At 49.4% G+C, this 13,911-nt stretch overlaps 1 protein-coding gene across 1 annotated transcript; it reads right to left on the bottom strand.

Annotated features, from left to right (window-relative positions):
- Nucleotides 1–1,750: 1,750 nt before the first annotated feature.
- On the bottom strand, nt 1,751–10,259 carry FRRS1L (ferric chelate reductase 1 like; the record flags this gene model as incomplete). Its single annotated transcript, XM_029053604.2, is given in 9 exon segments — nt 1,751–3,444; nt 4,407–4,491; nt 4,493–4,519; nt 4,521–4,609; nt 4,612–4,655; nt 6,236–6,379; nt 8,044–8,083; nt 8,086–8,127; nt 10,028–10,259. Coding segments are annotated over 9 exon segments (876 nt in total), but the record flags the coding sequence as incomplete, so codon positions are not given.
- Nucleotides 10,260–13,911: the final 3,652 nt, after the last annotated feature.

The raw sequence follows: 13,911 nt of genomic DNA, 5'->3' as shown, positions 1-13,911 counted from the left end.
TTATATATTAAATTTCAAATTGTATCATCTTTAGGGAATTGAACATGGCTTCTACTTTTCCTCTGATATATTTATATATTCTTATTATTCAACGTTTCCTGGTCCCTTGACTGAGATTTTACTTAACCACAGGAAATTAGTTTAGGGGAGAAACACTAAATATTTAATATTTTCAACTTCATCAATCTATCCATCGTAATTACTGAGCGCTCACTGTGCGCAGAGCACTGTACTAAGCGCTTGGAAGAGACGGCAGACACGTTCCCTGCCCACAACAGGCTTAACAGTCTAGAGGGAGCTTTACAGTCTCATAGTATGTTATTGCGTTTTGAATTCTATATTCGGGCTTTCTGCAAATATTTATTTATTGAAAAACCCTCTTTTAAAGCGTACAGGACAGATGATTGCTTTCTAATGGACAAGACCCTTTCATTATAAATGTACTCAGATGTATTCTTCATAGAAAATGTAAAGACATGCTTTAACATTTTAAAAATAAAATGCTATTTTGTTTTAACTTTGAAATGCTTCTGACTCTTTTTTCTTAGTGTCATCATCATTCATAGTCATTCCTCCTCAAAATCTATATGATAAAGGTGGAAAGGGAATCTGTCTGTTGATTTGAGCACGCTCAATAGCACCAAATCAAGAAAAGCTGAAAACCTGGAGCCCACAGTCAGCCAGACAGAGGAGATGGAAAGGACCAAGGAGAGACAGATGGGAAGAGAGAGGAAGAGAGACTCCTGCTAGACTGTAAGCTCCTTGAGGGCAGGGATCCGAGTCGATTTTACCCTATCGTACTCCTCCCAAGGGTTTAGCACAGTGCTATGCACAGTAAGCACTCAGTAAGTACCACAGAGACACAGGAGACAAAGCAGCGGCATGGCCTAATGGAACGAGCAAGGGCCTGGGAGCCAGGGGACCTGGGTTCTCATCCTAGCTCTGTCACCTGCCCTCTGCGTGACCTTAGGCAAGTCATTTAACTTTTCTGTGCCTCGATTTCCTCATCTATAAAATGGGGGATGACTTAACCGGCTCTCCCTACCCCCTTAGACTGTGCGTCCCACGTGGACAGGGACTGTGTCCGGCCGGGATGACGTCGTAGCTCTACTTTTTTTTAATGATATCTGTTAAGCATTTACTATGTGTCAAGGACCGTTCTAAAGCGCTGGGGTAGATACAAAGTTAATCAGTTCAGACACAGTCCTTGCCCCAATGGGGCTCACAATCTACTTGGTTATGCGCTTAACAAACACCCACAATTATTATTAGGGTTAAAAAAGATGGTGATAGAGAGATTCAAGAAGAGGCACGTGACAAGAGGGCACAGAAGAGGTACCTACCAGAAAGGGTGAGAAATAGGAGAAGCAAGGTAAAGAAGACATAACAGAAGACCAAGAAAAAGCTGGAGGTGGGGGAGCTGAAAAACAGAGCGATGGAGAATAGAGAGAAAAGGCAGAGTTGTAGATAAGATCCAAACAGAAAGACAGTCTCCAGAGAAAAGTCATCTAGATAAAGTCTTATCTCATCTAGATAAGGCGTAGAGCCTGCTGGGTGAGTATTTGGGTGAGTGGCAAGGTAACTGGATAAAGGTGGGAAAAAGACGTAAGCAGATGAGAGAAAGAATGGCAAGAGATTGTAGCCAAACTAGTCCCTGAGAAGCAGGCTGGCCTAGTAGATAAGAGCACGCAGCCTGGGAGTCAGAAGGACGCCAGCTCCACCATTTGTCTGTTGTGTGGCCTTGGCAAGTTACTTTGCTTCTCTGGGCCTCAGTTACCTCATCTGTAAAAATGGGGATTCATTGACCTGTTCTCCCTCCTATGTAGACTCCGAGCCCCAAGTGAGGCAGGGATTGCGCCTGATCTGATGAACTTGAATCTACCCCCCCCCGTGATTAGGGCGGTGCTACAGATACTGTAAAAAAACAAAACAATTTAGGAGATGCCTGGGATTCAGAGAAGGGAGACATTTCAACAGAATACTTTGGGAAGAAGATTTTTCAAAGAGATTTAAAGAAGAGTTTTTTCAAAGAGGTTAAAAAGCAGCCAATCAACCGATGGAATTTACTGCCTGCCAGGTGATTTGCCTTTCATCCAAACCTCTGTACATGGTTCACCTCTGGCCCAACTCCGCCTTCGTCGCCTCCTTCCCTGACCAGATCTTGAACCCACCACTTCTTCCAGCCCTGAAAAGACTCAGTGGAAGATTTTTCCAAGACTCTTCCACTAGCAATCAGAATCCTCTTTCCTTCTCAAGCGGAGAAGGCGGGGGTAGTGGAGGAAAGGTGGGGGAAAAGGAATCGTTCAACCGATGGCATTTATTAAACATTTACCACGTGCAGAGCGCTGTTCCAAGAGCCTGGGAGAATACAATAAAATAGAGTCTATATACATGATCCCTGTCCTCGAGGAGTTTATGGGGTGGGGCACAGGATTGGAATAAACTCTGGAAGATGAGAAAGAAAGCAAAAAGTCCAGAGTGAGAGAGGCGTGAAATGAGAGGGGAAGGAGCGGGCTAGGAGGGAAAAGATAGGGAGAAAATGGACAAGAGAGAGCAAAAGAGTGAGGGGAGACGTTAGGAACAAGGGCGGAAGGGGAAGTTAGAAAGAGAAGGTGGGGAGAGTGTTCACAGTCTCCATTCATTCATTCAAAAGTATTTATAGAGCACTGTACTAAGCGTTCGGAAAGTACAATTCAGCATTAAAGAGAGACCATCCCTGCCCACATCGGGTGACATGAGAGAACCTGAATTTCCATAAAACAAGACTGGCCACTTGCATCAGCCGAGCTACTACGCATTTCATCCAAGAAGCAGTTCTAGACTTCACCATGTCAAGCGTACAACATAAAAATACATTTTTCTACCGATATTAACTAGCTGGGAGGCAACTGGAAATTAAATCATGTGTTTTACCATCACCGGTGATCATCGTTGCCATTTGAGTAATGAGAGTACTTCACTCCGAGGACAGCACTGATTCCTCATTGTACCTAAAATATCCCTTTATAGAAAATATAGGTAGCCTGCTGGTTGGCATCTAATGACTCGGAGAGCAGTCCGTCACACGATCCTGGATTATTTTCAAGTCGCTATTTGGCACCTTTCTTCCACACAGCGGGTAAACTGTCTTTTCCCCAAGAAGCCGATGTCACGGGAGTGGTCAGAAAACAGGCTGGATGATGACGCTAGATTGATTCCTGATAGAAACCATTCCAACTGAAGAATTCTGGACTGGCAAATCCACAAAGTCTGCTGGCTTTATCTCTTGTGATTAAGGAGTTCCCATCAATAAATAAAAAGTCAGTGCAACAATAAGAAGCAGGCAGAATGGGGAGGAGAAGGTCTGATAGGCAGCCGATGGCATAAAAATATCTTCATACTTGTAAATACTGACGACACGCTCTGATACAGGTGGCGAGTCTATATCATGCCGAGTTATCGAGCCTTTGATAGAGAGGAACAGAGAAAAATAGGTAAAACCCTTCTGTCTTGGCTCTTCCCTCATCCGTGCCTTCCGGCCCAGGCTTATCTCCCTTATGTTCCCTGCCGGATTCGATCCTGTCTTGGTGGCCTTCCACCACCCCGTCCTTTCCCTCTTCTTCCTAGTTCCTAACCGGTCCAAAAAGGGGAGCCTGAACTGGAAAAACAACAAGGTTGGGTACAACTGGTCCAGATTCAACGTTGCAGTTACCGTTGGGGTGAATGGAAGCAGATATGGATGTCTGCGAGCCAGGGCATCAGGGCCAGGGGGTGAATTAGGCAGGGCCGAAACACATTTGGGTGCCTAAAGACTCTTTAATTAATTAATTATGGCATTTGCTAAGTGCTCACTATGTGCCGGGCACTGTTCTAAGCGCCTGGTAGATGCAAACTAATTGGGTTGGACACAACCCCTGTCCCACACAGGGCTCACAGTCTTAATCCCCATTTTTCCAGAAGAGGGAACTGAGACACAAGAGAAGTGAAGTGAGACTTGCCCAAGGTCACCCAGCAGACAAGTGGAGGAGCCAGGGTTAGAACGCCTGACCTTCTGACTCCCAGACCCGTGCTCTATCCTGCCTGCTCTCTGGCAGTCGATATTCTATCCTGCCTGCTCTTTGGCAATCGATAATGAGTCCATCAGCCTAGAGGGGAATTTTGGCGAGCAGGTGCATCGCGGAAAAGGTTGAGGAGTGAGAGGAGGAACTAACTGCCGAAAGGCTGAAAGAAGTCGGGTTTCTCTCCTCCCACCCCTCTTCATTTTTGTCTATACGTTCGCCCCCTTGCTACATTTTCCATTTCCTTTCACTCATTTTGTTCTGCTCGCTACTTCTTCACTACTCCTCCAATGCGACCCATAGAATTCTCCCACACCCAGAAACGCTTCAGAGATACCGGTGTCTTAAGATGGCCAAACATCAGCTTACCTTGAATTGCAGGACCCCAGGCAAACAGATAATACCAGCTCAGATGAAGATCCACTATCGTTTCATCTCTGGGAACATTGACGGGGACGTTTGAATCTGCAGGTTACACGGTTTGTTTTCAAACACCCCTTCTTCATCTCTGGCAGGATTTCTCTGGATCTCTTTGGCCCACTGGCCAACGTTATAGAAGTGCTGTATTCTAACCTGCCGTTATCATCATGAACACAGGCCATGACATCATTCCCCACCCTAAAGAGATAAATCGTTAAGAACAAAAAAAACCAAAATATTAGAGGGGAATCTTCCGGAAGAGAAAAGGTTGTTCTGCAACATCTGTGCTTGTGAGTACTTGAAAAAGATCCTTCTTAAACTCATCAGGGATAAGGGCCCCAAATCAAGGTTTTACCACCACTTACACCAGATCTTTCTCTATTAGACTCTGAGCCCCTTGTGGAACAGGAACTATGTCCAACCTGATTACCCCAGCATTTAGTACAGTGCTTAGCACCTACTAAGCCCTTAACAGACACTACTATCATCATCATTTTGCAGTTTCTGTGGGCAGGATGGAGTTCTTAAGCTATTTTTGTTCCTCTCTGAACATTCAAGTGGTTCTGATTACCTAACGTATTTCCAAATTCCAGACAGAAAAGCAAAATCTGGAAGATTGGGACTTTAAAGTATGGAATATTTTAGGAGGAAAATCAGAAAAGAGCTTTCTACTACTTTCAGCTTATATGACAGACTTTTCCAAGGAGCAGCAGAACAGAACTTTAAGATTAGGGTGGTTTCACACTTTCTAGCAGTTTATGTCACATTAGAAATAACCTTGGAGATATATGCCCAGAGTGAATGAGATTCTACGATGGGCGAGGAGAACTTCTTTGGGATTTTATTTACTGAAACTATCTCACTTCTTCCTGTAGAGGAGAGGAGCTAGAAGAATGTGAGTGTGTGTTAGACTGGTACTGTTTTACACTTATTTTCAAGTCAAGAAGCAAATAAGACTGTAAACTCTAAAGAAGGATGTCGCCATGATCTCAGAAAAGATATTCTGACATTCAGAAATAGATTTTCTAATTTTTTCCCTAATAGTTTTTGTATTTTATGAGTCATCCACATGGGAAACACAAATGGAAAGGAAAACATGGCAGCGACCAAATAAAATCCCAAAAAACATAAAAGGAAAACATTTCTTACATCTCTAAATCAGAAAAACAAGAGGGCATGTGAATGAAAAACTAAGCTCGTTGCGGGCAGGGAATGTGCAAAACATAAAAAGAAACACTTCTTACGTCTCTAAATCAGAAAAACAAGAGGGCATGTGAATGAAAAAACTAAGCTCGTTGCGGGCAGGGAATGTGCAAAACATAAAAAGAAAACACTTTCTTACGTCTCTAAATCAGAAAAACAAGAGGACATATGGATGAAAAACTAAGCTTGTTGAGGGCAGGGAATGTGCCTAACAACTCTCCCAAGCACTCAGTAGGAGTCCTATGCACGCAGTTTAAGCACTCAATAAGTACCGTGATGGTGATGGTGATATACTATATAATTTGGTAAAAGTACTCTAGACTTAGTTTTCTTCTACACAGCACAAATTCTACCCAATTCAAACTGGTCTCAAATGAGCAACTTCAGAGGCTTTAAGAAACAAAAATCAACCTTAGAAATCTAAATCTAAGGAAACAGCAAGATGTGTATCTTGGTAAACATCATTTTCTCTCTCTTCGTCCATCTGATACCAGGAAACAAGAATTTGAACAGGGGAAAAAATAACCAGCAAAGAGTAGTCTGATAAAGCACCATTTATGACCTTTCCTTTCCACCTTACCATTTTCTTGTCTGAGGAAAATCCTACCGCCACCCAACCGTCAGTATCAGCGCTCAGCTCAAACTCCACATCAGCCCCGATCATCCGATAGCTAAGGAAGTATTCACAGGTCTCCGCGTTGCATCCCGGTTTGCCATACCTGAACAGAATATCAAAATAAAATAGGGAAGCAGCATGGCCTAGTGAAAATAGCCCAGGCCGGGGGAGTCAGAGGACCTGGGTTCTAATCCTCTCCGCCACTTACCTACTGTGTGACCGTGGGCCAGCACCTTCACAGCTCTGGGTAAATTTTAAGGTGTAGAGACACCAGAGAAGAAAAAGGAACCGGACATTCATTAAGTCATGAATGGTTTCCTAGTGGTCGGTCCCTCACCGTCCACTAAAACTAAGGTGTGTGGAATCTCTCTGGAAATTTTGGGGACCAATACTGTAAAGTCGCCCCTAGAAATGAGGCTTTCTGAAGAGATCGTGACTCTTTCCCTAGGATTCAACGGAGTGCATGCAAACCTAGGCCCATGTGCACGAGCCAGGCATTTGGTCAAAGAAATTTGAATTAATGTGGGGAAACCAAGCATTAGTCCCTAAACTAATGATAGCAGGGATTTCTCTATGAAAACAATGTTCATTTTGTATTGGCAAGTGAAAATTCAATGTTTCCCACCTCCCCTCCTTCAGCTTGTCTACCCCGGATGATTGCTTTCGCTGTTTGTTTTTTCGCCCCAGCAACCTAGATCGTAACCTAATTTCCCCTTTGCTCATTTGGTAGGGCGTACACCGAGCATTGCTTCGAAAACATCACTTCCCCTGAGAGACTGTAAACGTCTTGAGGGCAGGGATCATAATCCTACCAATTCTATTGTATTCTCCAAGCGCCACCGTAGTGCTCTGCAGAGGGTGGACACTCTGTGAATGCTATCGACGATTAATTCATTCATATTCATTCATTCAGTTGTATTTATTGAACGCTTACTGTGTGCAAAACACCGTACTAAGTGCTTGGGAGAATCCAGACACATTCCCGGCCCACAATGAACTCACAGTCTAGAGGGGATTAGTTGTGATTTATTAACCAACTACCATAATGGAGAAGCAGCGGTGTCCTAGTGGAAAGAGCATGGCTTGGGAGTCAGGGGAGCTGGATTCTAAACCCGGCTCCACTACGTGTCTGCTGTGTGACCTTGGCAACTCACTTAATCTCTCTGTGCCTCAGTTACCTCATTGATAAAATGGGGATTAAATCCCATTCCCCTCTTAGACTTGAGCCCCATGTGGGACAGGGACTGGTGTCCAACCTGATTAACTTGTATCTACCCCAGCGCTTAGAACAGTGCTTGACACACAGTATGTGCTAACATAATTTGTGAGTGCTTAATAATAATTGTGTATTTGTCGAGCACTTACTATGTACCAGGCACTGTACTAAGCGCTGGGGTGGTTACAAGGTAACGGGTCGGACACGGGTCCCTGTCCACATAGGGCTCATATTTTTAATTCCCATTTTACAGATGAGATAACTGAGTCACAGAGAAGCGAAGTGACTTGCCAAGTTCACCCAGCAGACAAGTGGCGGACCCAGAATCAGGACCCGGGTCCTTCTGACTCCAGGCCCGTGTTCATCCCATTAGGCCACACTGCTTCTCTCATGCTGCTTAACAAGTGCCCAGATTATTCTCGTAAGTATATACCGACACAGACCATCAACGCATCCTAAAACGAATCAGCATACGCACAAAAGGAATTACTTATACTTGTGCGAAGTCAAAAGGTTTCAGTCTCGGTCATCTAATTCTTCATAATACCAACCTAAAGCATCCCTTAGTCTTTCCACAGTCGTCGACTCGGATTTGGCAAATGGATCGACGGGAGGAGCAGTAGGGAAAGGATAACCTAATAAGTAGAATAAGTTGCCGTTAGAAAATGTTCGTGCAAAAAAGACATTTATTTAAATGGCAATTCCCATTTAACTGCTAAGTCAAAGAGGAGTCCACTGAATAGATTCCGGTTTTCTAAGGGTGTGAAAGGACAAGGAGGAGGTCATTTCCCATTTCCCCATCGCCCCTACTCCTCCCTCTGCTCTACCCCCCTCCCCGCCCCACAGCACTTGCGTATATATATATGTACATATTTATTTGTTCTATTATTTTATTAGCGATGTGTAGATATCTATAATGCTATTTCTATTTATTTAAATTGATCTACTGATGCCTGTCTACTCGTTTTGTTTTGTTGTTGCTCCCCCCTTCTAGACTGCCCGGTGTGGGAAGGGATCGTCTCTATCTGTTGCCTGAACTGTACTTTCCAAGCGCTTAGTGCACTGCCTCTGCACCCAGTAAGCGCTCAATAAATACCATTGAATGAATGGAGTTCAAATCCAGCTCCGCCACTTGTCAGCTGTGTGACCGTGGGCAAGTCACTTTCACTTCTTCTGTGCTTCAGTCACCTCATCTGTCAAATGGGATTAACTGCGAGCCTCACGTGGGACGACCCGATTACCCTGTCTCTCCCCCAGCGCTTAGAACAGTGCTCTGCACATAGCGCTTAACAAAACACCAAATGATTATTATGAACGCATCCCCGCTCGACCACTTGTCTGCCGTGTGACCTCGGGCCGGTCACTTCACTTCTCCGGGCCTAGGTCCCCTCATCCGGTGAGCCGGGATGGAGACTGGCGAGCCCCACGTGGCCAGGGACTGGACTCGAACCCGACCGTCGAGTGTCCACCCCGGCGCTCAGTACAGCGGCTGGCACATCGTCGGCGCTTAACACGATGCCGTCGTCGTCGTCGTCGTCACGGTCCTGTTCCCCCGTCCCCGCTCTCTGTGGTGCTGAAGCGACTCCCCCACGCGTCCCGCACCCACCTTGCCCCCCACGTTCTGCCAACCGGGGGGGGAAGATAGCAGCCCCATCCCGCCTCTCCCGCCGAGGCCTACTCGGCCCGTCCTCGACCCCCGAGGCCCCCCGAGCGTCATGGGTTCGACTCCCGGCTCTGCCACTTGTCAGCCGCTGTGGCCGTGGGCAAGTCACTTCACTTCTCTGTGCCTCAGTTACCTCATCCGTAAAAACGGGATTAACGGTGAGCCTCACATGGGACAACCTGATGACCCCGTATCTCCCCCCGCGCTTGGAACAGTGCTCTGCACATAGTAGGCGCTTAAGACCAACATTATTATTATTTTGTTAAGGAGATGTCCATCACCTCGATTCTATTTACTTGCTATTGTTTTAATACGTTCATCCCTGGATTCTATTTACTGCTATTGTTCTTGTCCGTCCGTCTCCCCCGATCAGACCGTAAGCCCGTCAAAGGGCAGGGCTGTCTCTTTCTGTAGCCGGACTGCATATTCCAAGCGCTCAGTACAGTGCTCCGCACACAGCGAGCGCTCAATAAATACCACTGAATGAACGAATGAAGCTCAGGGGCCTCCTCGGGTCCCCGGGCCTCGGTGTCGGTGGGCCTGGGGAGGGGATGGGGGGATGTGCCCATCCGTCAAATGGGGACGAAGGCCGTGGGCCCCCACGTGGGACCACCCCGCTTCCCCTCTATCTCCCCCGGCCTTTAGAAGGGCGCTTGGCACGTAATAACGCCTAACAGATACCGTCCCCGTCACGACGGGTTGTCATCATGATGACGGGAGGTGGGGGGGACGGCGGCCGTGAGCCCCACGTGGGCCCAGCCGCTCCCTTCCATCTCCCCCGGCCCTCGGAGCAGCGCCGGGCCCGGGGTGGGCGCCTACCGGATACCGTCAGGGGGACGAGCGTTATTATTCTAATGGAGGGTGGTCCACACCGTCCTCGGAGAGGTAGCGCAGGTCGTAGAATTCCCCGGCGAAGGTGCCGTAGGAGGAGAGGTGCGGGGGCTGCGGCCGGTCCTTCTCCTGCTCCTGCTCCGGCTCCCGCTCGGGCTCCGGCTCCCGCTGGGGCTGCGGGTCTTGCTGCCGCGGAGGCTGCTGGGAGTCGTGCCCCCCCGGCCCCGCTGGGCCGGCCCGGAGGCCTCCGCGGAGGAGGGGGAGGAGGAGGAGGAGGAGGGGGCGGCCCCGGGGCCGGTCAGCCGGAGCAGACAGGCCCCCCCCCCCGGGCCGGCCCCGGCGGGCGCGCGGCGCCGGTGGGCGGCCGCCGCGGGCCCGGCGGCCGCGCAGGCGCCGCGCTCCAGCCCCCGGGCCGGCCCATGGCGGGCGCGGCGCACGGTGGGCTCCTGGCAGGCCCCGGCGCCGGCTCCGCGCAGGCCCCGTGCGCTCCCCCGAGCCCCGCCCCGCCTCCTCCCCCTCCTCTCCTCCTTTCCCTCCTCCTCCTCCTCCCCTTCCTTTCCCCTCCTCCTCTCTTTTCCCTCCTCCCCCCTCCTTCCCCTCCTCCCCTCCTTCCCCTCCTCCCCTCCTTCCCCTCCCCTCTCCTCCTTTCCCTCCTCCCCTCCTTCCCCTCCTCCCCCACCTTTCCTTTCCCCTCCTCCTCTCTTTTCCCTCCTCCCCTCCTTCCCTTCCTCCCCTCCTCCCCTCCTCCTTTCCCTCCTCCCCCTCCTCTCCTCTTTTCCCTCCTCCCCTCCTCCCCCTCCTTTCCTCTTTCCCCTCCTCCTCTCTTTTCCCTCCTCCCGTCCTTCCCTTCCTCCCCTCCTTCGCTTCCTCCCCTCTCCTCTTTCCCTTCCTCCCCTTCCTTCCCCTTCCTCTCCTCCTTTCCCTCTTCCCTCTCCTCTCCCTCCCCTCCCCTCTCCTCTCCTCCTTTCCCCCTTCTCCTCCCCCTCCTCCCCTTCCCCCTCCCTCTTCCCTTGCCTTTCTCCCCTCTCCCCTCTACTCTTCCCTCTCTCCTCCTTTCCCTCCTCCCCCTCCTCTCCTCTTTTCCCTCCTCCCCTTTCCCTCCTCCCTTTCTCTTCCCCTCCTTCCCCATCTCGCCTCCTTCCCCTCCTCTCCTCTTTTCCCTCCTCCCTTTTTCCTTGCCTTTCCCCCCCTTCCTCCTTCCCCTCTCCCCTTCCCCTCCTCTCTCTCCCCTCTCCCCTACCTGCTCCTCCCTCTCCTCTGCCCTCCCCCCCAGGCCACTTTCCCCCTCCCCTCTCCTCTTTCCCTTGCCCCTCTCCCCCTGTACCCGTCCCCTCTCCCCCCCGATCCCCCCAATCTCCCTTCCCTCCTCCCCCTCCAGCCTCCCTGGGTTTTGCGGAGGTCGGGGGTCACCCTGAGATTTGGGGGGCGCAGGTGGAGGTTGGGGTTACCATGCCCGGCCTCCTTTCTGGGTGCCCCCGGCTGTTGGGAGACCAGGTCCGGAGCTGGTCCTTACGGCGGTCCTTCTGTGGGTGGGGGGGATCCACAGCCCTCTCCCCTCCCTGACCAACCCCGCCACCCACGCCCTCTTCCAGAGGACAGCCGGGGGACCCAGCAAGCCTTCTCGAGGGGTGCAGAGTTGACAGTGGCAGAGCTGAGGAGGACAGAGGGAGCTGCTTGCGGGGAGGCTCTTTCCCCCCACCGCCTTTTGACAGTGGCTGGGGTGATGTCGAAAACTGCGGGAAGGAGAAATTCCATCTCTGAGCTTCTAATGTAGGAATGGGAATGTCCCTCACTCCTCCAATTCATTCAGTTCTCTCTACAGAGCGCTTACCGTGTGCAGGGCACTGTACTAAGCGCTTGGAAGTACAGTTCAGCCACAATGCGACCAATGACTCTCCCCCGTGGAAAGGAGAGTCTCTGAGCTTCTAATGTAGGAAAGGAACGCCCTCTCTCCTCAAATTTTTCAGTTCTATTTAGTGAGCGCTTACTGTGTGCAGAACACTGAACTAAGCGCCTTGGAAAGACGATTCGGCAACAAATCAGCACAATGACTCTCCCCCCTTTCAAAGCCTTACGAAGGCCCATCTCCTCCAAGAGGCCTTCCCTGACTAAGCCCCACTTTTCCTCATCTCCCTCTCCCTTCTGCTCGCCCTGACTGGCTGTCTTTGCTCTTTTCCCCTCCCAGCCCCACAGCATTAAAGTATAATATCTATAATTTAATTATTTATTACTGATGTCTGTTTACTTGTATTGATGCCACTCTCAACTGTTGCACTGTTTTTTTTCCCGAGGGCTTAGTACATTGCTCTGCACATAGTAAGCCCCACTTCTCATCTCCCACTCCTTCCGCATCACCCTGACGTGTTCCCTCTGCCCTTCTCTCTCCTCGCAGCCCCCACAGTATTTATGTACAGTTCTTATCATTTTATTTTACTCGTATTGACGCCTGTCTCCCCACCTCTAGACTGAATAATAATGTCGGTATATGTTAAGCGCTTACTACGTGCAAGCACCGTTCTAAGCGTGGGGTAGGTACAGGGGAATGAAGGTTGTCCCACGTGAGGCTCACAGTCTTCATCCCCACTTTACAGATGAGGGAACTGCAGGCCCAGAGAAGTGAAGTGACTGCCCCCCACAGTCACACGGCTGACAAGGGGCAGCAGTCGGATACGAACCCATGATCTCTGACTCCCAAGCCCGGGCTCTTTCCACTGAGCCATGCTGCTTCTCATTGTGGTCAGGGAATGTCACTGTTTATTGTTGTATTTCACTTGCCCAAGCACTTAGTTGAGTGCTCTGCACTCATTAAGCGCTTAATGGATACGATTGAATGAATGGAATGAGCTTCAGCCAGCTATTTAGCAGCCCCCGTGACCCTCAGAAGATTGCAACTGCCCAGACCCTATTGTCAGGGGGGTGGAAGGGACAGCATCACATCAATCACTCATATCTGTTGAGCGCTTACTGAGTGCAGAGCACTGGTACTATATGCTTGGAGCATACGATATAACAATAAACCAGACACATTCCCTGACCACAACGAGCTTACAGTCTAGAGGGGGAGCAGCACATTAATAGAAATGAATTGAAAATCACTCAATCATTTGCATTGAGCACCTACTGTGTGCAGAGCACTGTACTAAGGCGCTTGGGGAGTACAATACGACAGAGTGGGTAGACATGTTCCTGCCCACGAGGAGCAGAAGCAGCATGGCGCTGGATAGAGCCCGGGCATTGGGCGTCCAGAAAGACTTGGGTTCTCTGCCACTAGTCTGCTGTGTGACCTGGGGCAAGTCTTCACTGCTCTGGGCCTCAGTTGACCTCATCTGTAAAGTGGGCATTAATATGTCGAGCCCCAGGTGAGATGGGGACTCGTGTCCAACCTGATTATCTTGTTAACTACCCCAGCCACATAGTACAGTGCTCGCGCACACAGTAAGAGCTTAAACAGATACCATAAAAAAAGAATCTTACAGTCTAGAGGGGAGACACGCACATTAATATAAATTAATCATTACAAATATGTACATAAGTGCTGGCAGGGCTGAGGGCTGGTGGGGCGCAATAAACTGTAGACTGAAAGTTCTTTGTGCATGGGGAATGTGTTTATTGTAGTATTGTACTCTCCCAAGCGCTTAGTCACAGGCTCTGCCACTTGGCAGCTGTGTGACTGTGGGCAAGTCACTTAACTTCTCTGTGCCTCAGTTACCTCATCTGTAAAATGGGGATTAAGACTGTGAGCCTCACGTGGGACGACCTTGATTACCCTGAATCTACCCCAGCGCTTAGAACGGTGCTCTGCCATAGTAAGCGCTTAACAAATACCAACATTATTATTATTACAGTGCTCTGCACACAGTAAGTGCTCAATAAATACACCTGACTAACTGAATAAGAGGTTCAAATCCAAATGAAGCAGGAACAT

This window comes from Ornithorhynchus anatinus, chromosome X3 (genome assembly GCF_004115215.2).
Source record: "Ornithorhynchus anatinus isolate Pmale09 chromosome X3, mOrnAna1.pri.v4, whole genome shotgun sequence".
Lineage (NCBI taxonomy): Eukaryota > Metazoa > Chordata > Mammalia > Monotremata > Ornithorhynchidae > Ornithorhynchus > Ornithorhynchus anatinus.
This window is presented reverse-complemented; position numbering and strand designations above follow the sequence as displayed.